The following is a 24,721-nucleotide window of genomic DNA, read 5'->3' as shown; positions in this document are numbered from 1 at the left end:
CATTGAAACAAATACACTTCAAACCACTGTTTGAGCAGACAGGGTGATGTTGTTCTCTTATTTTTGTTCTCCAATTCCCCTTCAGTTATTACACCTTATACCCCAGCGCTCTGGTTCCCACCCCCCTGCCATACTAGTTTAAATCCTCCCGAGTGACTCTGGCAAATCTCGCAAATTGGTGCCCCTCCAGTTTTGATGCAACACGTCCTTCTTGTACAGGTCACACCTGCCTCAGAAGAGATCTCAGTGGCTGTTCACCCTCCCCCTTCAGGATGTCCTGTGTTCGTTCAGGGACATCCTGGACCGTGACACCAGGGAGGCAACATACCATTCGGGAGTCTCTTTCCCATCCACAGAAGCACCCACCTGTGCCCCTTACTATAAAGTCCTCTATGACTATTGATCTCCTGCATTTTGCCCTCCCCTGCTGAGTAACAGAGCCAGTTGCGGTGCCACTGTTCAGGCTGCTGTTGATGTTTTCCCCACTGGGCTATCTCCCCAAACAGTATCCACAACGGTATACCTGTTAGAGAGGGGGACAGCCATAGAGGATTCCTGCACTGCCTGCCTGCCCTTTCTCGCAGTCACCCATCCGTCTGATCCAGTGAACAGACTGTGGACATAACTTTAACCAGTCACACAGCCTGAAAACATCAGCATACCATTCACAGCAGGGAGACACCGTGCACGTGTCCTGTGTGGACGAGGCTTCAACTGATCATCCAACCTGGAGAGATACAAGGACACCGGCATCATGGAGAAAATGTGGAAATGTGAGGACTGTGCAAAATGGTTCAATGTTCATCTCAGCTGGAAAATCATCAACGCAGTCACACTGGGGAGAAGCCAATCATCTGTTCTGTGAGTGGGAAGGGATTCAGTAGGTCAGCCAGCCTCATGTCACACCAGCAAATTCCCACTGAGGAGAGGCCATTCAGCTGCACTCACTGTGAAAAGAGGTTCAGGCAGTCATCTAACTTCAATGTATACCAGCATGTTCAGACTGTGGAAAGACCGTTCACTTGCTCTCGGTGTGGGAAGGGATTTGTTCATTCATCCAGCTTTCTGATACACAAGCAAATACACACCGAGGAGAATCCACTTACTTGTACTCAGTGTAGGAAGAATTTCAGGCAGTCATCCACTCATTGCACTCCACCATATTCACACTGGGGAAAGACCATTCATCTCCTCTGTATGTGGGAAGAGATGCTATCAGTCCTGCAGCCTGCTATTTGTTACAGACACACACTCACACGGGAGAAGCCGCTCATCTGCTCTGTGTGTGGAAAGTGATTCACTCAGTCATTTAACCTCTTGCTACGTCAACAGCTTCATAAGTGACTGAAGAGACTGGATTCTGCTGTTATTGCTGCTGTTAATCACAGACAAGATCGACAGTCTTACCATATTTGGTTTATTTCTGCTGATGTCAACAACCCCTATAACTGGCTGCAGTTTAATATTCTGGATTCGTCACTGAATTTGGGGCTGCAGAGTCTCTTTTTAAAAACATCTTTCCTCTTTATTCAAGGTCTCTCCCAGGAACACACTTGCTATAGCGTTATGAACTTTTACTTTAATCCTAAATAGTTTTTTGTGCAAAATCTATAATTCAGTTTCTGAAACATTCCACTGATCTCCAAGTGGAAAATGCTGATTAATCCTTGCTGACAATTCTTTCTGACTTACACATTCTTCACTGTGACACCACCATTATGAAATTAAATTATCAACATGAAATAAAACCATAAAATATTTCACAGGCTCATCAATAGAAACTTAATCAATCAACATTATTATTGATGAAGTTTGGAAGTTGCTGAGTTGAATAATTTCTGACACAGCAGCAGCAACATTTGGTAAAGGTGGAACCCACAATAAAGACTGGTTTGAGACCCTCTCAGCAGAGATTACATCTGTCATTGAAGCATAAGGCAAAGCCTACCTGATGCCCAACATAAACCCAAGAGCTCAAACAGTGCATCACTTGGGACTTGAACATTGCCAAGACCTTTCCGTAAAAGATGGAGATGCTGTGCAAATAAACACTGGAGCAGCCTACGTCAAGGAATCTGAAACAAAAGATAGTTTCATATTTCTTTTGGTTTCAGATTCCAGCATCTGCAGTAATTTGCTTTTATCAAGGAATCTGAAATGCCTTTGATTATGGATTTTTTTTTTTTTTTAATTTAGAGCACCCAATTAATTTTATCCAATTAAGGGGCTATTTAGCACAGCCAGTCCATTTGCCCTGCACGTTTTGGGGTTGTGGGAACGAAACGCATGCAAACACGGGGAGAATGCCGGATGGGATTTATCCTAGGATTCTCTGGGAAGCTAGGGAGGAGATTGCTGAGCCTTTGGCTTTGACCTTTAAGTCATCTTTGTCTACAGGAATAGTGCCAGAAGACTGGAGGATAGCAAATGTTGTCCCCTTGTTCAAGAAGGGGAGTAGAGACAACCCCGGTAACTATAGACCAGTGAGCCTTACTTCTGTTGTGGGCAAAATCTTGGAAAGGTTTGTAAGAGATAGGATGTATAATCATCTGGAAAGGAATAATTTGATTAGAGATAGTGAACACGGTTTTGTGAAGGGTAGGTCGTGCCTCACAAACCTTATTGAGTTCTTTGAGAAGGTGACCAAACAGGTGGATGAGGGTAAAGCAGTTGATGTGGTGTATATGGATTTCAATAAAGCGTTTGATAAGGTTCCCCACGGTAGGCTACTGCAGAAAATACGGAAGCATGGGATTCAGGGAGATTTAGCAGTTTGGATCAGAAATTGGCTAGCTGGAAGAAGACAAAGGGTGGTGGTTGATGGGAAGTGTTCAGACTGGAGTCCAGTTACTAGTGGTGTGCCACAAGGATCTGTTTTGGGGCCGCTGCTGTTTGCCATTTTTATAAATGACCTGGAGGAGGGCATAGAAGGATGGGTGAGTAAATTTGCAGACGACACTAAAGTCGTTGGCGTTGTGGATACTGCGGAAGGATGTTACAAGTTACAGAGGGACATAGATAAGCTTCAGCGCTGGGCTGAGAGGTGGCAAATGGAGTTTAATGCAGAAAAGTGTGAGGTGATTCATTTTGGAAGGAATAACAGGAAGACAGAGTACTGGGCTAATGGTAAGATTCTTGGCAGTGTGGATGAGCAGAGAGATCTCGGTGTCCATGTACATAGATCCCTGAAAGTTGCCATTCAGGTTGAGAGGGTTGTTAAGAAGGCGTACGGTGTGTTAGCTTTTATTGGCAGAGGGATTGAGTTTCGGAGCCATGGGGTCATGTTGCAGCCGTACAAAACTCTGGTGCGCCCGCATTTGGAGTGTTGCATGCAATTCTGGTCGCCGCATTATAGGAAGGATGTGGAAGCATTGGAAAGGGTGCAGAGGGGATTTACCAGAATGTTGCCTGGTATGGAGGGAAGATCTTATGAGGAAAGGCTGAGGGACTTGAGGCTGTTTTCGTTAGAGAGAAGAAGGTTAAGAAGTGACTTAATTGAGGCATACAAGATGATCAGAGGATTGGATAGGGAGGACAGTGAGAGCCTTTTTCCTCTGATGATGATATCTTGCACGAGGGGACATAGCTTTAAATTGAGGGGAGATAGATATAAGACAGATGTCAGAGCTAGGTTCTTTATTCAGAGAGTAGTAAGGGCGTGGAATGCCTGTCTGCAACAGTAGTGGACTCGCCAACACTAAGGGCATTCAAATGGTCATTGGGTAGACATATGGACGACAAGGGAATAGTGTAGATGGGCTTTAGAATGGTTTCACAGGTCGGCGCAACATCGAGGGCTGAAGGGCCTGTACTGTGCTGTAATGTTCTATGTTCTAATGTGCAAACTCCACACGGAGATTGACTCGGAGCCAGGATCGAACCAGGGACCGGTGCCGTGAGGCAGCGGTGCTAACCACTGCGCCGCCGTGCTGCCCTGATTATGGATTTGGGTGAAGTTCTCACCAACAGATGTACACATATCCCGCTGGGTTGAACAAGACTGTGAGCTGTACCCCTGTGAGAAGGACTACTCCCAGTCTCTTTGACTGCAGCTTCCTGTCATGGTTGAGTTGGACAAGAAATCCTCATCACTTGAACTGGGAAAGGCCATTGATTGTTGAGCAAGCAGAAAGGCACCTAGCAAGGATGGCATTCCAGCTGAACTGTTCAAACACACAGTCCCATCGACTGTCACACCTTCATGACCTGCTCCTCCTCTGTTGTTGGCTGTTCCTCATTTCGAGGATGACATCTCCTCAGAGTCATGTGTTTTCTCTTGTGGTCTTTTTGCGATTGGAGAAGGTGTTTCTCGACCCGCACATCTTTGGCAGAGATCCCTCTCTGTTACTCTCTGCCTCTTCATTGAGGCATTGGAACTCAAAAGTAATAATAATAATCTTTATTATTGTCATACGTAGGCTTACATTATCACTGTAATGAAGTTACTGTGAAAATCCCCCAGTCACCACACTCTGGCGCCTGTTCGGGTGACTAATTCACCTAACAAGCAGGTCTTTTGGGGAGAATGCACAGACTCCGCACAGAAAGTGACCCAAGTGGGAATCGAACATGGGAACCTGGGACTCTGAAGCAACGGTGCTAACCACTGTGCTACCATGGTGCCCTAATGATGCAGTTTGGTGGGCATGTTGTCACTATAGTGACTGATTGGCAGCTATTCGATAGGAGCTGAGGAGCATAAAGTGGGAACAATTGTTCTTGGGAAATGCACAACAGTAATGTGGGGGTTGTTTAAGGAGCACTTGCTGCGAATGCTGGATAGTTTTGTCCCACTGAGACGAGGAAGGAATGTTAAGGTGAATGAGTCTTGGATGACAAGTGAAATGGAGTTGCTAGTCAAGAGGAAGAACAAAGCTTATGTAAGGTTGAGGAAGCAAGGATCTAGCACGGCTCTAGAGGGTTACAAGGTAGCCAGGAAGCAACTCAAAAATGGACTGAGAAGGGGGCATGAAAAAGCCCTGGTGGGAAGGATTAGGGAAAACCCCAAGGCGTTCTACACTTATGTGAGAAATAAGAGGATGATCAGAGTGAGAGTAGGACCGATCAGGGATAGTGGAGGGAACTTGTGCCTCGAGTCTGAGGAGATGGGGAGGCCCTAAATGAATATTTTGCTTCAGCATTCACGAGAGAGAGGGACCTTCTTGCTCATAAGAGCAGTGTTAACCAGGTTAATAGACACGAACAGGTTGACATTAAGAAGGAGGATGTGCTGGAAAATTTGAAAAGCATCAAGATAGATAAGTCCCCTGTGCCAGACGGGATTTACCCAAGGTTACTACGGGAAGCGAGGGAGGAGATTGCTGCACCGTTGGCGATGATCTTTGCGTCCTCGCTCTCCACTGCAGTAGTACCAGATGATTGGAGGGAGGCAAATGTTGTGACCCTGTTCAAGAAAGGGAATAGGGAAATCCCTGGGAATTAGAGGCCCATCAGTCTTACGTCTGTGGTGAGCAAAGTACTGCAGTGGATTCTGAGAGATAGGGTTTATGATTATTTAGAAAACCATAGTTTGATTAAAGATAGTCAGCATGGCTTTGTGAGGGGCAGGTCGTGCCTCACAAGCCTCATTGAATTCTTTGAGGATGTGACGAGACACGTTGATGAAGGTCGGGCAGTGGATATGGTGTATATGGATTTCAGTGAGACAGTTTCCCCATGGTAGGCTCATTCATAAAGTTAGGGGGCATGGGGACACAGGGAAATGTGGCTGTCTGGATACAGAATTGGCTGGCCAATAGAAGACAGGAAGGATATGAATGCTTTGCAGAGGGTACAGGGGAGATTTACCAAGATGCTGCCTGGACTGGAGGGCATTCCTTATGAAGAAAGGTTTAGTAAGCGAGGGCTTTCCTCACTGGAGCGAAGAAGGAAAAGAGGTGACTTGATAGAGGTGTACAAGATAATGGGAAGCATGGATAGAGTGGATAGCCAGAGACTTTTCCTCAGGACAGAAATGGCTGTCACAAGGAGACATAATTTTAAGGTGATTGGAGGAAGGTATAGGGGAGATGTAAGAGGTAGGTTCTTTACACTGAAAGTGGTGGGTGGGTGGAATGCACTGCCAGCAGAGGTGGTGGAGTCAGAAACATTCGGGACTTTTGGCACATGGACAGCAGTAAATTGAAGGTTAGGTTGATCTGAGATTAGGATAAATGGTTGGCACAACATCGTGGGCCGAAGGGCCTGAACTGTGCTGTACTGTTCTATGTTCTAAACTCTTCCCAGTCATTACGGTCAATGCGTATTACATAAGTGGGGAGCGAACAGGAGTGGAGTAAATTCAGAGACAGGCAAGGCAGCACCCACTTATTAGCCAACCAGAACACCAGCTTTTTCAGCATTAGAACATAGAACATAGAACAATACAGCGCAGTACAGGCCCTTCGGCCCACGATGTTGCACCGAAACAAAAGCCATCTAACCTACACTATGCCATTATCATCCATATGTTTATCCAATAAACTTTTAAATGCCCTCAATGTTGGCGAGTTCACTACTGTAGCAGGTAGGGCATTCCACGGCCTCACTACTCTTTGCGTAAAGAACCTACCTCTGACCTCTGTCCTATATCTATTACCCCTCAGTTTAAAGTTATGTCCCCTCGTGCCAGCCATATCCATCCGCGGGAGAAGGCTCTCACTGTCCACCCTATCCAACCCCCTGATCATTTTGTATGCCTCTATTAAGTCTCCTCTTAACCTTCTTCTCTCCAACGAAAACAACCTCAAGTCCGTCAGCCTTTCCTCATAAGATTTTCCCTCCATACCAGGCAACATCCTGGTAAATCTCCTCTGCACCCGCTCCAAAGCCTCCACGTCCTTCCTATAATGCGGTGACCAGAACTGTACGCAATACTCCAAATGCGGCCGGACCAGAGTTCTGTACAGCTGCAACATGACCTCCCGACTCCGGAACTCAATCCCTCTACCAATAAAGGCCAACACTCCATAGGCCTTCTTCACAATCCTATCAACCTGGGTGGCAACTTTCAGGGATCTATGTACATGGACACCTAGATCCCTCTGCTCAGCCACACTTTCAAGAACTTTACCATTAGCCAAATATTCCGCATTCCTGTTATTCCTTCCAAAGTGAATCACCTCACACTTCTCTACATTAAACTCCATTTGCCACCTCTCAGCCCAGCTCTGCAGCTTATCTATATCCCTCTGTAACCTGCTACATCCTTCCACACTATCGACAACACCACCGACTTTAGTATCATCTGCAAATTTACTCACCCACCCTTCTGTGCCTTCCTCTAGGTCATTGATAAAAATGACAAACAGCAACGGCCCCAGAACAGATCCTTGTGGTACTCCACTTGTGACTGTACTCCATTCTGAACATTTCCCATCAACCACCACCCTCTGTCTTCTTTCAGCTAGCCAATTTCTGATCCACATCTCTAAATCACCCTTAATCCCCAGCCTCCGTATTTTTTGCAATAGCCTACCGTGGGGAACCTTATCAAACGCTTTGCTGAAATCCATATACACCACATCAACTGCTCTACCCTCGTCTACCTGTTCAGTCACCTTCTCAAAGAACTCAATAAGGTTTGTGAGGCATGACCTACCCTTCACAAAGCCATGCTGACTATCCCTGATCATATCATTCCTATCTAGATGATTATAAATCTTGTCCCTTATAATCCCCTCCAAGACTTTACCCACTACAGACGTGAGGCTCACCGGTCTATAGTTGCCGGGGTTGTCTCTGCTCTCCTTTTTGAACAAAGGGACCACATTTGCTGTCCTCCAGTCCTCTGGCACTATTCCTGTAGCCAATGATGACATAAAAATCAAAGCCAAAGGTCCAGCAATCTCTTCCCTGGCCTCCCATAGAATCCTAGGATAAATCCCATCAGGTCCCGGGGACTTATCTATTTTCAGCCTGTCCAGAATTGCCAACACCTCTTCCCTACGTACCTCAACGCCATCTATTCTATTAGCCTGGGGCTCAGCATTCTCCTCCACAACATTATCTTTTTCCTGAGTGAATACTGACGAAAAATATTCATTTAGTATCTCGCCTATCTCTTCAGACTCCACACACAATTTCCCATCCCTGTCCTTGACTGGTCCTACTCTTTCCCTAGTCATTCGCTTATTCCTGACATACCTATAGAAAGCTTTTGGGTTTTCCTTGATCCTTCCTGCCAAATACTTCTCATGTCCCCTCCTTGCTCGTCTTAGCTCTCTCTTTAGATCCTTCCTCGCTACCTTGTAACTATCCATCGCCCCAACCGAAACTTCACACTTCATCTTCACATAGGCCTCCTTCTTCCTCTTAACAAGAGATTCCACTTCCCTGGTAAACCACGGTTCCCTCGCTCGACGCCTTCCTCCCTGTCTGACCGGTACATACTTATCAAGAACACGCAGTAGCTGATCCTTGAACAAGCCCCACTTATCCAGTGTGCCCAACACTTGCAGCCTACTTCTCCACCTTATCCCCCCCAAGTCACGTCTAATGGCATCATAATTGCCCTTCCCCCAGCTATAACTCTTGCCCTGCGGTGTATACTTATCCCTTTCCATCATTAACGTAAACGTCACCGAATTGTGGTCACTGTCCCCAAAGTGCTCTCCAACCTCCAAATCCAACACCTGGCCTGGTTCATTACCCAAAACCAAATCCAACGTGGCCTCGCCTCTTGTTGGCCTGTCAACATATTGTTTCAGGAAACCCTCCTGCACACACTGTACAAAAAACGACCCATCTATTGTACTCGAACTATATCTTTTCCAGTCAATATTTGGAAAGTTAAAGTCTCCCATAATAACTACCCTGTTACTTTCGCTCATATCCAGAATCATCTTCGCCATCCTTTCCTCTACATCCCTAGAACTATTAGGAGGCCTATAAAAAACTCCCAACAGGGTGACCTCTCCTTTCCTGTTTCTAGCTTCAGCCAATACTACCTCGGAAGAAGAGTCCCCATCTAGCATCCTCTCCGCCACCGTAATACTGCTCTTGACTAGCAGCGCCACACCTCCCCCTCTTTTGCCTCATTCTCTGAGCTTACTAAAACACCTAAACCCCGGAACCTGCAACATCCATTCCTGTCCCTGCTCTATCCATGTCTCCGAAATGGCCACAACATCGAAGTCCCAGGTACCAACCCACGCTGCCAGTTCCCCTACCTTGTTTCGTATACTCCTGGCATTGAAGTAGACACACTTCAAACCACCTACCTGAACGCTGGCCCCCTCCTGCGACGTCAAATCTGTGCTCCTGACCTCTATACTCTCATTCTCCCTTACCCTAAAACTACAATCCAGGTTCCCATGCCCCTGCTGCATTAGTTTAAACCCCCCCCAAAGAGCACTAACAAATCTCCCCCCCAGGATATTTGTGCCCCTCAGGTTCAGATGTAGACCATCCTGTCTGTAGAGGTCCCACCTTCCCCAGAAAGAGCCCCAGTTATCCAAAAATCTGAAACCCTCCCGCCTGCACCATCCCTGTAGCCACGTGTTTAAATGCTCTCTCTCCCTATTCCTCATCTCACTATCACGTGGCACGGGCAACAACCCAGAGATAACAACTCTGTTTGTTCTAGTTCTGAGCTTCCATCCTAGCTCCCTGAAAGCCTGCCTGACATCCTTGTCCCCTTTCCTACCTATGTCGTTGGTGCCAATGTGGACCACGACTTGGGGCTGCTCCCCCTCCCCCCTAAGGACCCGGAAAACACGATCCGAGACATCACGTACCCTTGCACCTGGGAGGCAACATACCAAACGTGAGCATTGTTTCTCCAGAGCTATTAAAGCTCTCGAAGGAAGGAAGCACAGGTTCAGGTGCTGATGGAGATCCTGGTGCATCCTCAGTCACCAATAGTAATTATATAAAATCGAGGTCTTGAAATATGTGGAGCTATGATCGATAAGTTTGCAGATGGAAAATTGTTGGTGTGGTAACTAGCGAGGAGAAAAGCCTTAAATTACAGGATGATACAGGTGGGCAGAACAGTGGCAAATGGAATTTAACCAGGAAAAGTGGCAGCTCTTGTACAGGGTCAGGACAGACATGGTGTGCCGAGTGACATCTGTGCTGGATCATTCTAGAAAACATTGAACATTCAGTATCACGAGCAAGAGGAAGAAGATAGAGGAATTACTGATTCTGGGATTGAATCCAGCAAGAGTTTGCATCCTCTGGGGAGGAGAGAGGAAGGACCCATTGGGGAAAGAACTCCTTAAGTTCTGTATTGTTCCACAGGAGAGAAGCATTTAATAATTTTGAGAAATGGAAAATAGCAGATTACCTATTGACAATAATTTGTTTGATTATTTTTATCAATTGGTAACGAAGTTACTTTGTATTTACTGCTTGTGGTGAAAATGGTGCGGCTATCACCCAACATTCACTGCGGCTGTGAATGTGCCCTATTCACTGCACAGGAGCCCAGTGCGCAGACGCATGGTTGGGTGTAACGAGCATGCGCAATGTCACTTTGCTCGGAGGTCTGCGAGTGCGGGAGTGGTTGTTTCGGGCGGTAAGGCAGAGGGAGGAATGGAGCCGGGAGTCGAGGTGGGGAGGGAGTGAAGGCGCCATAAACTCTCCCTGCTGGTCAGAAGGCCGGAATAAGACTTTGCAAGTCCAGTGTTTGCAGCTGCGGAGCTTTTATCGGGTGTCAGACCCAGTTCCACGGCCGCCATCTTTGTTTAGCGGAGCTGAGGGGCCACCTTGATGACGTGTCAGAGGAGGTGCTTCAGGATCCCGGTGACTCTCACTTATTATTGGACAGTACGAAGTTTTACAACACCAGATTAAAGTCCAACAGGTTTGTTTCGATGTCACTAGCTTTCGGAGCGCTGCTCCTTCCTCAGGTGAATGCAGAGGTCTGTTCCAGAAACACATATATAGACAAATTCAAAGATGCCAAACAATGCTAGGAATGCGACCATTAGCAGGTGATTAAATCTTTACAGATCCAGAGATGGGGTAACCCCAGGTTAAAGAGGTGTGAATTGTCTCAAGCCAGGACAGTTGGTAGGATTTCGCAGGCCAGATGGTGGGGGATGAATGTAATGCGACATGAATCCCAGGTCCCGGTTGAGGCCGCACTCATGTGTGCGGAACTTGGCTATAAGTTTCTGCTCGGCGATTCTGCGTTGTCGCGGGTCCTGAAGGCCGCCTTGGAGAACGCTTACCCGGAGATCAGAGGCTGAATGCCCTTGACTGCTGAAGTGTTCCCCGACTGGAAGGGAACATTCCTGCCTGGTGATTGTTGCGCGATGTCCGTTCATTCGTTGTCGCAGCGTCTGCATGGTCTCGCCAATGTACCACGCTTCGGGACATCCTTTCCTGCAGCGTATGAGGTAGACAACGTTGGCCGAGTCGCACGAGTATGTACCGCGTACCTGGTGGGTGGTGTTCTAACGTGTAATAGTGGTATCCATGTCAATGATCTGGCACGTCTTGCAGAGATTACCATGACAGGGTTGTGTGGTGTCGTGGTTACTGTTCTGAAGACTGGGTAGTTTGCTGCAAACAATGGTTCGTTTGAGGTTGCGCGGTTGTTTGAAGGCAAGTAGTGGGGGTGTGGGGATGACCTTGGCAAGATGTTCATCGTCATCAATGACGTGCTGAAGGCTGTGAAGAAGATGACGTAGTTTCTCCGCTCCGGGGAAGTACTGGATGACGAAGGGTATTCTGTCGGTTGTGTCCCATGTTTGTCTTCTGAGGAGGTCGGTCCGGTTTTTCGCTGTGGCGTGTTGGAACTGTCGATCGATGAGTCGAGTGCCATATCCCGTTCGTACGAGGGCATCTTTCAACGTCTGTAGATGTCTGTTACGCTCCTCCTCGTCTGAGCAGATCCTGTGTATACGGAGAGCTTGTCCATAGGGGATGGCTTCTTTAATGTGTTTAGGGTGGAAGCTGGAGAAGTGGAGCATCATGAGGTTATCCGTGGGTTTGCGGTAAAGCGAAGTGCTGAGGTGACCGTCCTTGATGGAGACGAGTGTGTCCAAGAATGCAACTGATTTTGGAGAGTAGTCCATGGTGAGTCTGATGGTTGGATGGAACTTATTAATGTCATTGTGTAGTCGTTTCAGTGATTCTTCGCCGTGGGTCCAAAGGAAAAAAATGTCATCGATGTATCTGGTGTATAACATCGGTTGAAGGTCCTGTGCGGTGAGTAGGTCCTGTTCAAACTTGTGCCTGAAGATGTTGGCGTATTGGGGTGCGAATTTGGTCCCCATGGCTGTTCCGTGCATCTGAATGAAGAACTTGTTGTCGAAGATGAAGACGTTGTGATCCAGAATGAAGCGGATGAGTTGCAGAATTGCGTCTGGAGATTGGCATTTGTCGGTGTTGAGTACTGAGGCTGTTGCAGCAATGCCGTCGTCATGGGGGATGCTGGTGTAGAGTGCCGAGACGTCCATTGTGACGAGGAATGTTCCTGGTTCAACTGGTCCATGGGTGCTGAGTTTCTGTAGGAAGTCCGTCGTGTCGCGACAGAAGCTAGGTGTACCTTGTACGATGGGTTTCAAGATGCCCTCGATGTAGCCAGAGAGGTTCTCACACAGGGTCCCATTGCCTGAAACGATAGGGCGGCCTGGTGTGTTGGCCTTATGTATTTTTGGGAGGCAGTAGAGATCTCCAATGCGGGGAGTACGTGGGATGAGAGCACGTAGGGTGCTCTGAAGATCTGGATCCAAGGTCTTGATCAGTCTGTTAAGTTGGCGGATGTGTTCCTTGGTCGGATCTGCGGGTAACTGTGCAACCTCAAACGAACCATTGTTTGCAGCAAACTACCCAGTCTTCAGAACAGTGACCACGACACCACACAACCCTGTCATGGTAATCTCTGCAAGACGTGCCAGATCATCAACATGGATACCACTATTACACGTGAGAACACCACCCACTAGGTACGCGGTACATACTCGTGCGACTCGGCCAACGTTGTCTACCTCATACGCTGCAGGAAAGGATGTCCCGAAGCGTGGTACATTGGCGAGACCATGCAGACGCTGCGACAACGAATGAACGGACATCGCGCAACAATCACCAGGCAGGAATGTTCCCTTCCAGTCGGGGAACACTTCAGCAGTCAAGGGCATTCAGCCTCTGATCTCCGGGTAAGCGTTCTCCAAGGCGGCCTTCAGGACCCGCGACAACGCAGAATCGCCGAGCAGAAACTTATAGCCAAGTTCCGCACACAGGAGTACGGCCTCAACCGGGACCTGGGATTCATGTCACATTACATTCATCCCCCACCATCTGGCCTGCGAAATCCTACCAACTGTCCTGGCTTGAGACAATTCACACCTCTTTAACCTGGGGTTACCCCATCTCTGGATCTGTAAAGGTTTAATCACCTGCTAATGGTCACATTCCTAGCATTGTTTGGCATCTTTGAATTTGTCTATATATGTGTTTCTGGAACAGACCTCTTAATTCACCTGAGGAAGGAGCAGCGCTCCGAAAGCTAGTGACATCGAAACAAACCTGTTGGACTTTAACCTGGTGTTGTAAGACTTCGTTCTGTGCTCACCCCAGTCCAACGCCGGCATCTCCACATCATTATTATTGGACAATCAGCGAGTCAGCCTGAGCCTATGGCCGCATTCACCATCTGAAACTGTCACAATGCCCGAGTGATTGACGGCAGCTCCTGACCAATAGGAAGAGGAGTGGCGGTCTGGAGGACCGAGTCAGGGCGGCTGGTCCTCCAAACAATCGGAGTGAATGAGGGGCGGGACACGCTGTGATTGAAGCATGCGCAGTGTGGGTAATGGCGATGTCGAAGGGCATCTTCATTGAATTTACAGTGCTGAAGGAGGCCATTTGGCCCACCGGCCCTTAGAAAGAGAACCCCACTCAAGGCCACGCCTCCACCCTAACCCCAGAAGCTTGGACACTCAGGGCAATTGATCATGACCAATCCACCTAAACTGCGCATCTTTTGACTGGGAGGAAACGGGAGCACCCGGACGAAACTCACGGAGACAAGGGGAGGACGTACAGACACCGCACAGACAGTGACCTAAGCCGGGAATCAAACCTGGAACCCTGGAGCTGTGAAGCAACTGTGCTACTCACTGTGCTCCCATGCTGCCCTAACTTTTAATACTAAGAATCAAAGAAAAATTAACTATATTATACTGGAGAAAGAAGGTTGGAAAGATCTCAATACAAACACAAAAGTACAATTCAAATTCTTTCTTTTCTTTTACCCCAGTAATAGCCTTACAGAAACAACGGCCGTAATTCTCCGTTCACATCGCTACCATGAATGGAGTTTTGGATGAGTGCCAAATTCTCCGTTCTTCGTGAATTCCAAAATTGGTAAGATGTGCTTCATAATATGGAGGAAGCAAGAGATTGCAGGGGTAGGCGAAAACGTTGTGAAAAGCTGTTGTAAGCTGCAATCCTCGGAAAAGAGTTTCCGGGTCCCCATTTGTACCGAGCGGAGCTGCAGCTCCTCATGTTTGGCGCAGGTTAACGGCCGCCATCTTTATTGGATGTACATCAGGGCGCATGCGCGTTTGTCATCTTTGTCAGGGGTGATGTTTCAATGAGTGGGAGGAGTTTGTTCCCCATTGTTCAGAATGGAGACAACTTGTCCATCAACCTGGATTAGTCCTTGAGTCTCAATGTCTTATTGATGATGCAAAGCGGTGGCAGAGATGGAAAGAAAAGGAAGCAAATCCTGCTCTCCGGATTTCACTGTCTTGTTAGACATCCTGTCCCATGTGTCCCAGCTCTGTTCAGCCACATGAAGACCCAGGGTAGAAATTCATAACCCTGAGTAGATGTCACCCTCAAATCAGGGGACTGCTGATGACAAGAGGGTCACTGTGCAGCGCCCGGGGGGGGGGGGGGGGGGGGGGAGCGGTCATCCTGGACCAGGAAGCAGGAGGGGAGAATGTTGTGGATTTCTATCCTGGACTGATAGTGATTAATTTTGGAAACTCCTTTTACAGGGGATTAGTAGGGGAGGATTTACACACAGCAAACTCAAACCAGGAGAAATTTTTATCTTTCCTGAATTTCATTTCTGGACTGACAGTGATCCCTTTGTAAACTTCTTTCACAGTGGCTTAGAAAGGGATACGCAGACAGGAAACTCACAACCAATCCTCACATCAAATTCTGACAGCACCATTCGGTGCTGCGATCCTCGGAAAAGAGTTTCCGGGACCCCATTTGTACCGAGCGGAGCTGCAACTCCTCATGTTCGGCTCAGATTAACGGCCGCCATCTTTATTGGATGTGCACCAGGGCGCATGCGCATTTGTCATCTTTGTCGGGAGACGTTTCAATGAGTGGGAGGATCTGGATCTGGAGATTATCGACCTTTGTGTGTAAGCATTGAGTTCCATATCATTATCACTCACTGTATAAAATGACTACCTTCTTTCTCCCCTGTAGATCTTGTTCACAATCTTAAATCTGTGTCCCGTAATCCTTTTACAATCTACTGATGGGAACAGTTTAAAAAAATCTTTTGCTGGGTTTGCTGTTGTCGTTTCTGGTGTCAGGGTCGATGCCGGGTGTCTGTCTGCTTTCATTCCTTTTTCATGTTTTTGTAATGGTTGAATCAGCTTGGACCAGTCCATTTAGGATCCAGAATACAATTGAAGTCTCCTCCAAGAATCAATTGATCTGTATCCAGGTCTGGGATGGATACCAACAATTTTTTTACAAATGTTTCTATGAGATCCCCTCATTAAAAAAAAGATAAAGAAGCAGAATTAGACCATTTAGCCCATCGAGTTTTGGAGTTTGCTCTGCCATTCGATCATGGCTGATATGTTTCTCATCCCCATTCGCCCTGTATTGTAGCTCTCTTGAAATGAATGCGAACATTGCATTTGCCTTTCTAACTGCTGACTTTCCTTTATGTGTTCTTGGGATGAGGGTGTCGCTGGCTGAGCCGGCATTTGCTGCCCATCCCTAATTGCCCTTCAACTGAGTGTATCTCAGAGAGCATCTCAGAGAGTCAACCAGCTGACTGTGGATCTGGAGTCACATGTAGGCCAGACCAGGTAAGGATAGAAGATTTCCTTCACTGAAGGACATGAGTGCATCAGGTGGGACTTTGCAACAACCAACAATTGTTTCAGGGTCTTCAATAGACTTTAAATGAATTCAAATGTAACCTTCTGTCTTGGTGAGAATCGTGTCTGGGAAATCATTACGACAGTAAAGAAGATTTTAATGTAATTTTCTTTGAACATTTCTCTTCAGTGGATATAAAAATATTGAAAATGGGGTAAAGGTTATTTGGCTGACAGTCAATCACTGTCCTGTAAGGTAATGAGTCCTTTTGCTTCCCAATTGGCCGAGGAAGGCAGTGTGTCACAAGGATGGATGTGTTGACCGATTAATGGCTGGAGGATGGGGGCAGGTCATGTGATCAAAGCTCCAGGAATACATTTAATCAAACTTGGTGAGGAGAGAATGTTTTGAATTTCTATCCTAAACTGACAGTGAGGTTTCTGTAAATTTACAGGATACTGGAAGTGGACGTTTAACAGACGGGAAACGCAAACCAAACGTCACATCGCGATCTGACAGTCACTCGGTTCATCAGAAACTGAATATCAGCAGCATCTGGGTGTGGAAGGTAAAAGGTTTGTCTGTTCTGTCTATGAGGGAAGATTTCAGGTCTCAGTGTGACTGGAAAAGCCCCGACATTCACAAACCCTGGTTAGGCCAAACCTGGAGAACTGTGTTCAGTTCTGGGCAACAAACCTGAGGAAGGGTAGAATGACCTCGGAGGGAGTGTAGCACAGATTTACCTGAGTGATATCTGAACACCCACTGGGGTTAAATTACAAAACTAGATTACACAAACAAATCATACAGAGAAAAGCATTAGGTCCATTGAGTCCATGCCAGCTCTCTAATCGGCACGATAGCACAGTGGTTAGCACCATTGTTTCACAGCGCCAGGGACCCGGGTTTGTTTCCCGGCTTGGGTCACTGAATGGGCGGAGTCTGCACATTCTTCATGTGTCTGCGTGGGTTTCCTCCAGGTGCTCCGGTTTCCTCCCACAAGTCCCGAAACATGTGCTTGCGAGGTGAATTGGACGTTCTGAATTCTCGCTCAGTGTACCTGAACAGAAGCTAGAGTGTGGCGACTAGGGGCTTTTCACAGGAACTTTATTGCAGTGTTCATGTAAGCCTACTTGTGACAGTCGATCATTTTTCCTCCGATAAGGACACCAAGGTGTGGTCTCACCAAGGCCCTGTATAATTGCAGCAAGACATCCCTGCTCTTCGACTCAAACCCTCTTGCTATGAAGGCCAACAAACCGTTTGCCTTCTTTACCGCCTGCTGTACCTGCATGTTTCCATACAAAGTAGAAGCAGGCCACTTGGCCCCTCGACCCTGCTCCTTACATACACATCAGGAGTCGGTCTCTCGAACCTGCTCCTTGCATACAGAGTAGGAGTCGCCCCTTGAGCCTGCTCCTAACACACAAACTAGGAGTTGGCCCCTTGAGCCTGCTCCATCATTCAATAATTTTAACCTCAACTCCACATTCCTGCCGACCCCGATAATCTTTCACCCCTTTGCTTATCAAGAAGCTATCCATCTCTGCCTTAAAAATATTCAAGAGCTTGACTTCCACTGCATTTTAAGGACACAAGTTCTAAGTCACAGAATCCCTACAATGCAGAAGGAGCCCAAGTCAGCACTAACCCTCTGAAAAAACACCCCACCCATCCCACCCTACCCCATCCACATATCCCACCCAATGTGCACATCGTTGGAGATGAAGGGGCAATTTAGCACCTAACCTGCAAATCTTTGAACTGTGTGAGGAAACCGGAGCACCCCGAGGATACCCACACAGACACGATGAGAACGTGCAAACTCCACAGAGTCACCCAGGGTCGGACGTGAACCTGTGTCCCTGGTGCTGTGAGGCAGCAGTGCTAACCACTGTGCCACCCCCTGTCTTCCATCCCTCAAGAGAAAAAAATCATTATCCCCATCTGAAATGGGTGCCCCATTATTTTGCAACCTTGACCCCCTTGTTCCAGATTCTCCCACAAGAGGAAACATCCTCTCCACATCCACCCTGTCAAGACCCCTCAGGATCTTATTTAGTTCAATCCAGGTTTTACCCAAAACTTTAAATCTGTGTCCCAACTGCTTGTACGACCAGTGAATGGAAACAAGAGTTTCTTTGTCCACCCGATGGAAACCTGGCATAATCTTGTGTACCTGAATCAAATCTCCCCTCAACCTTCTCTGCTGGAACCATTCTTGGAAATCTCCTCTGCACTTTCTCCAAGAACCTTCAGATCCTTCCTGAAGAGTGGTGACCAGAGCTTTATAAAGATTCATAGAATAGAATTAGAACCATAGAATTCCTACAGTGCAGAAGGGGGCCATTATGCCATCAGGTCGGCACTGATTCTCTGAAAGGGCACCCTGCCTAAGCCCACACCCCTACCCTGTCCCTGTAACCCCATAGCCCCACCTAACCTACACATCCCTGGACACTAAGGGGCAATTTATCAAGGCCAATCCACCTAACTTGCTCTTCTTTGGACTGTTGGAGGAAACCTGAGCACCAGGTGGAAACCCACGCAGACACGGTGAGAAAGTGCAAACTCCACACACACAGTCACCAAGGCCGGAATTGAACCCGGGTCCCTCGCGCTCTGAAGTAGCAGTGCTAACCTCCGTACCACCAGAAGCATAGCTTTTCTGTTGCGGTATCAATATTACTGTTTATGAAGCTCAAGATCGAAGTTACTTTGCCAACTACTCTCTTAATATGTCTTGTCAATATATAAAATCCCTCTTCACCTCGTTCTCTCTCCTCCCAAAGAGCTCCTGTTAGACCGCATGACAGCTCTGGAGCTGCAGATGTACTCATTTTGGAGCATCCGCGATGCTGAGGATGTCGTGGATAGCACGTTTAGTGAGTTGGTACTGAGGGAGATAGAAAATGGGTGACCAAAAGACAGCAAGAGTAGGAAGACAGTGCAGGTGTCCCCCGTGGTCATTTCCCTGCAAAACAGATATACCGCTTTGGATACTGTTGAGGGGGATGGCTCACCAGGGGAAGGCATCAGCAGCCAGGTTCATGGCACCGTGGCTGGCTCTGCTGTGCAGCGGGGCAGGAAGAAAAATGGCAGGGCTATAGTGATAGGGGACTCAATCGTAAGGGGAACAGGCGGTTCTGCGGACGCAATCGAGACGCCAGGATGCTATGTTGCCTCCCTGGTGCAAGGGTCAAGGATGTCTCGGAGCGGCTGCAGGACATTCTTGGGTGGGGGGGGGGGGGGGTTGGGGGGGGTGGGGGTGGAGAGGTGAACAGCAAGTTGTCATGGTGCACATAGGCACCAACGATATAGGTAAAAAATGGGACGGGGTCCTACAAGCTGAATTAAGGGAGTTAGGAGTTAAACTAAAAAGTAGGACCTCAAAGGTAGTAATCTCAGGATTGCTACCAGTCCCACATGATAGTCAGAGTAGGAATGTCAGGATAGATAGGATGAATGCGTGGCTCGAGAGATGGTGCACGAGGGAGGAATTCAAATTCCTGGGGTATTGGTACCGGTTCTGGGGGGGGGTGGGACCGGTACAAACCGGACGGTCCGCTCCTGGACAGGACTGGAACTGATGTCCTAGGGGGACACCATTGCTAGAGCTGTTGGGGAGGGTTTAAACTAATGCGGCAGGGGGATGGGAACCGATGCAGGAAATCGGAAGGTAGTAAAACAGGGACAGAAACAAAATACAGTAAGGGGGAAAGTGTAAGGCAGAGAAGCCATAGTCAAAAATCAAAAAGGGCGACAGAAGGTACAGTGACTGAGGGGAGCTCAGTGAATAGGCCCAGTAATACTAAAAGGAATAAAACGGGAAGTAAAAACGTAAATGGTAAGCGACGCAGCAGGTTGTTACATGAAGATATGGGTTCAACGACAAGGAAAATTAGGAGAAAAGTTAAGAGGAAATATAACTTGGGAGAGGTTACTGATCGAGGTGTTAAGATTCAAAACAGGTATTAAAGGCAACATAAGTGTACTTTACCTGAATGCTCGTAGTATTCGGAAGAAGGTAAATAGCACAAATCATCGTGAATGACTATGATTTAGTGGCCATTACTGAAACATGGTTAAAGGATGGTCTTGACTGGGAGTTAAATATCTGAGGGTATCAAACTATTTGGAAGGACAGAGTGGATGGTAAAGGAGGTGGTGTAGCTCTGTTATTTAAGGATGACATCCGGGCAATAGTAAGGGATGATATCGGTGCTATGGAGGATAAGGTTAAATCCGTTTGGGTGGAAATCAGGAATAGTAAGGCGAAAAAGTCACTGATAGGAGTAGTCTTTCGGCCACCAAATAGTAACATTATGGTGGGGCAGGCAATAAACAAAGAAATAACTGATGCATGTAGACATGGTACAGCAGTTATCTTGGGAGATTTTAATCTACATGTCGATTGGTTTAACCAGGTTGGTCAAGGCAGCCTTGAGGAGGAGTTTATAGAATGTATCCGCGATAGTTTCCTAGAACAGTATGTAATGGAACCTGCGAGGGAACAAGCGATCCTAGATCTGGTCCTGTGTAATGAGACAAGATTGATTCAGGATCTCATAGTTAGGGATCCTCTCGGAAGGAGCGATCACAATATGGTGGAATTTAAAATACAGATTGAGGGTGAGAAGGTAAAATCAAACACTAGTGTTTTGTGCTTAAACAAAGGAGATTACAATGGGATGAGAGCTAAGGTAGACTGGGAGCAAAGACTTTATGGTGAAACAGTTGAGGAATAGTGGAGAACCTTCCAAGCAATTTTTCACAATACCCAGCAAAGGTATATACCAACAAAAAGCAAGGATGGTAGAAAGAGGGAACATTGACCGTTGAGTTCTAAGGAAATAAGGGAGAGTATGAAATTGAAGGAAAAAGCATACAAAGCGGCAAAGATTAGTGGAAGTCTAGAGGACTGGGAAATCTTTACAGGGCAACAGAAAGCTACTAAAAAAGCTAGAAAGAAGAGTAAGATAGATTATGAGAGTAAACTTGCTCAGAATATAAAAACAGATAGTAAAAGTTTCTACAAATATATAAATCAAAAAAGAGTGGCTAAGATAAATACTGGTCCTTTAGAGGATGAGAAGGGAGATTTAATAATGGGAGATGAGGAAAAGGCTGAGGAACTGAACAGGTTTTTTTAGGTCGGTCTTCACAGTGGAAGACACAAATAACATGCCAGTGACTGATAGAAATGAAGTTATGACAGGTGAGGACCATGAGATGATTGTTATCACTCAGGAGGTAGTGATGGGCAAGCTAATGGGGCTAAAGGTAGACTAGTCTCCTGGCCCTGATGGGATGCATCCCAGAGTGCTAAAAGAAACAGCTAGGGAAATTGCAAATGCACTAGTGATAAGTTACCAAAATTCACTCGACTCTGAGATGGACCCAGCACATTGGAAATTAGCAAACGTGACACCACTGTTTTAAATAGGAGGTAGGCAGAAAGCGGGTAATTATAGGCCAGTGAGCTTAACTTCGGTAGCAGAGAAGATGCTGGAATCTACCATCAAGGAAGAAATAACAAGGCATCTGGATGGAAATTGTCCCATTGGGCAGACGCAGCATGGGTTCATAAAGGGCAGGCCGTGCCTAACTAATTTAGTGGAATCTTTTGAGGACATTACCAGTGCGGTAGATAACGGGGAGCCAATGGATGTGGTATATCTGGATTTCCAGAAAGTCTTTGACAAGGTGCCACACAAAAGGTTGCTGCATAAGATAAAGATGCATGGCATTAAGGGTAAAGTAGGAGCATGGATAGAGGATTGGTTAATTAATAGAAAGCAAAGAGTGGGGATTAATGGGTGTTTCTCTGGTTGGCAATCTGTAGCTAGTGGTGCCCCTCAGGGATCAGTGTTGGGCCCACAATTGTTCACAATTTACATAGATGATTTGGACTTGGGGACGAAGGGCAATGTGTCCAAGTTTGCAGATGACACTAAGATGAGTGGTAAAGCAAAAAGTGCAGAGGATACTGGAAGTCTCCAGAGGGATTTGGATAGGTTAAGTGAATGGGCTAGGATCTGGCAGATGGAATACAATGTTGACCAATGTAAGGTTATCCATTTTTGTAGGAATATTCAGCAAAAAGGATTATTATTTAAATGATAAAATATTAAAACATGCTGCTGTGCAGCGAGACCTGGGTGTGCTAGTGCATGAGTCGCAAAAAGTTGGTTTACAGGTGCAACAGGTGATTAAGAAGGCAAATGGAATTTTGTCCATCATTGTGAGAGGGATGGAGTTTAAGACTAGGGAGGTTATGCTGCAATTGTATAAGGTGTTAGTGAGGCCACACCTGGAGTATTGTGTTCAGTTTTGGTCTCCTTATCTGAGAAAGGACGTACTGGCACTGGAGGGTGTGCAGCGGAGATTCACTAGGTTAATCCCAGAGCTGAAGGGGTTGGATTACGAGGAGAGGTTGAGTAGATTGGGACTGTACTCATTGGAATTTAGAAGGATGAGGAGGGATCTTATAGAAACATATAAAATTATGAAGGGAATAGATAGGATAGATGTGGGCAGGTTGTTTCCACTGGCGGGTGAAAGCAGAACTAGGGGGCATAGCCTCAAAATAAGGGGAAGCCGATTTAGGACTGAGTTTAGGAGGAACGTCTTCACCCAAAGGGTTGTGAATCTATGGAATTCCTTGCCCAGTGAAGCAGTAGAGGCTCCTTCATTAAATGTTTTTAAGATAAAGATAGATAATTTTTTGAAGAATAAAGGGATTAAGGGTTTAGTACAGGGCTAAATCGCTGGCTTTGAAAGCAGACCAAGGCAGGCCAGCAGCATGGTTCAATTCCCGTACCAGCCTCCCCGAGCAGGCGCTGGAATGTGGCGATGAGGGGCTTTTCACAGTAACTTCATTTGAAGCCTACTTGTGACAATAAGCGATTTTCTATTTCTTATGGTGTTCGGGATGGAAAGTGGAGCTGAGTCCACAAAAGATCAGCCATGATCTCATTGAATGGTGGAGCAGGCTCGAGGGGCCAGATGGCCTATTCCTGCTCCTAGTTCTTATGTTCTTTTAACAATCCAGCCGTTTTCATGGTCACTTTTTCCTACTGCCAGCACCACAAATGACCAGATTCATTCGGCTCAATTTCACAACCTGCCTTTGTGTTTTTGTGGATTCTCTCTCAATCCCTATTTTCTGTTTTAAATCAGTTTCACAGGGTGTTCGAAGGGGAGGCTTAAAAGTTTGGAAACTCAAACCAAGCATCACATCAGGATCTGACAGAATCCTCAATTTATCATATCCTGAATATCAGCGGATTTTGAACATGGAAGGAAAAAGCATCGTTCACAGTGGGGAGAAACCGTACATGTGTTGTGTGTGTGGACGAGGATTCACTCAGTCATCAGGCCTCACAAGCCACAAATGCAGTCACACTGAGGAGAAACCGTGGAAATGTGCGGACTGTGGGAAAGGATTCACTTACCCATCCCAGCTGGAAACTCATCGACGCAGTCACACTGGGGATAGACCATTCACCTGCTCCAAGTGTGGGAAGGGATTCACTCAGCCATCCACTCTGTATAGACACCAGCGAGTTCACACTGATGAGAAAACGTTTCAATGTCCAGTCTGCGGGAAGTGCTATAAAAGATCTGGGGATCTGATGTGCCATCAACGTGTTCACACTGACGAGAGACCGTTCAGGTGCTCTCACTGCGGGACTGGGTTCAGACTATCATCTCACCTAACTGTACATCAGCGAGTTCACACTGGGGAGAGGCCATTCGTCTGCGCCAAGTGTGGGAAGAGATTCACTCAGCCATCCGCTCTGCAGATCCACCAGCGAGTTCACACTGATGAGAGACCGTTTCAATGTCCAGACTGCGGGAAGTGCTATAAAAGTTCTGGCGAACTGATGCACCATCAAAGTGTTCACACTGACGAGAGACCGTTCAGGTGCTCTCACTGCGGGACTGGGTTCAGGCGATCATCTCACTTCATTGCACATCAGCGAGTTCACACTGGGGAGAGGCCATTCATCTGCTCCAAGTGTGGGAAGGGATTCGCTCAGTCATCCACCCTGCAGAACCACTATCGAATTCATACTGGGGAGAGACCATTCGCCTGCTCCGAGTGTGGGAAGAGATTCACTCAGTCATCGGCCCTGCTGACACACCAACGAGGCCATAAGTAACTACAGTGATTGGATTTTGCTGTTGCTCACATTCAGGACTGAACCATGTTCATTTGGGTCTCTTTCTGCTGATAACAAACTCCAGCCCATTTACAGTGGCTAATATTCTGGCTAAAAGTCAAATAAATGAGATTTGTGTTAAATGCGCAGTGTGTTGAAACTTTTTAATATCTCTGTCACAAGTTAGTTCCTTTTGAAGTACTCTCGCTCTCCCCTGTCTCTTCCATCCTCACCTCCAACAAGAAGTGTGAGGAGCTTGTGGAGCTTCTTTGTGACTGAGATTCAGTAAATCTGATCAGCTGCCTCTGCTGCTTCCCTCCCTTCCACGAGCCCACCGGACCAAACTGTCTCTAAATGTCATCCTTTCCCGAGCCCTGAACCTACATCTTTCTCTAGTTTCTCGCTCATCTCCCCTCATGCCCTCTCAGAGCTCATCTTGTCCATGAGGTCCAGCTCCTGCTCCATCGAATCTATTCCCACTGAGCTACTGATCAGCCAACTACCCTGTGTCCATG

General features: G+C 46.9%; 2 protein-coding genes across 2 annotated transcripts in view; one reads left to right on the top strand and one right to left on the bottom strand.

Moving 5' to 3' along the window:
- Positions 1-24,721, bottom strand: part of LOC140421495 (uncharacterized) — a 395,230-nt gene that overhangs the window by 170,544 nt on the left and 199,965 nt on the right. The window lies entirely within an intron of this gene.
- LOC140418937 (uncharacterized) lies at positions 15,904-24,349 on the top strand. Its single transcript, XM_072502611.1, has 3 exons — positions 15,904-16,025; positions 16,493-16,613; positions 23,221-24,349. The coding sequence occupies exon 3, from the start codon at positions 23,337-23,339 to the stop codon at positions 24,204-24,206; it is 870 nt and encodes a 289-aa protein (XP_072358712.1). The 5' UTR covers positions 15,904-16,025; positions 16,493-16,613; positions 23,221-23,336; the 3' UTR covers positions 24,207-24,349.

This window comes from Scyliorhinus torazame, chromosome 5, assembly GCF_047496885.1.
Source record: "Scyliorhinus torazame isolate Kashiwa2021f chromosome 5, sScyTor2.1, whole genome shotgun sequence".
NCBI classification, from domain to species: domain Eukaryota; kingdom Metazoa; phylum Chordata; class Chondrichthyes; order Carcharhiniformes; family Scyliorhinidae; genus Scyliorhinus; species Scyliorhinus torazame.
Note: the sequence above shows the minus strand (reverse complement) of the source record. Positions and strands in the feature narration are given on the sequence as shown.

Coding starts and splice junctions, on each gene's coding strand:
- LOC140418937 (XM_072502611.1), top strand. CDS start 23,337: ATGGAAGGAAAAAGCATCGTTCACAGTGGGGAGAAACCGTACATGTGT.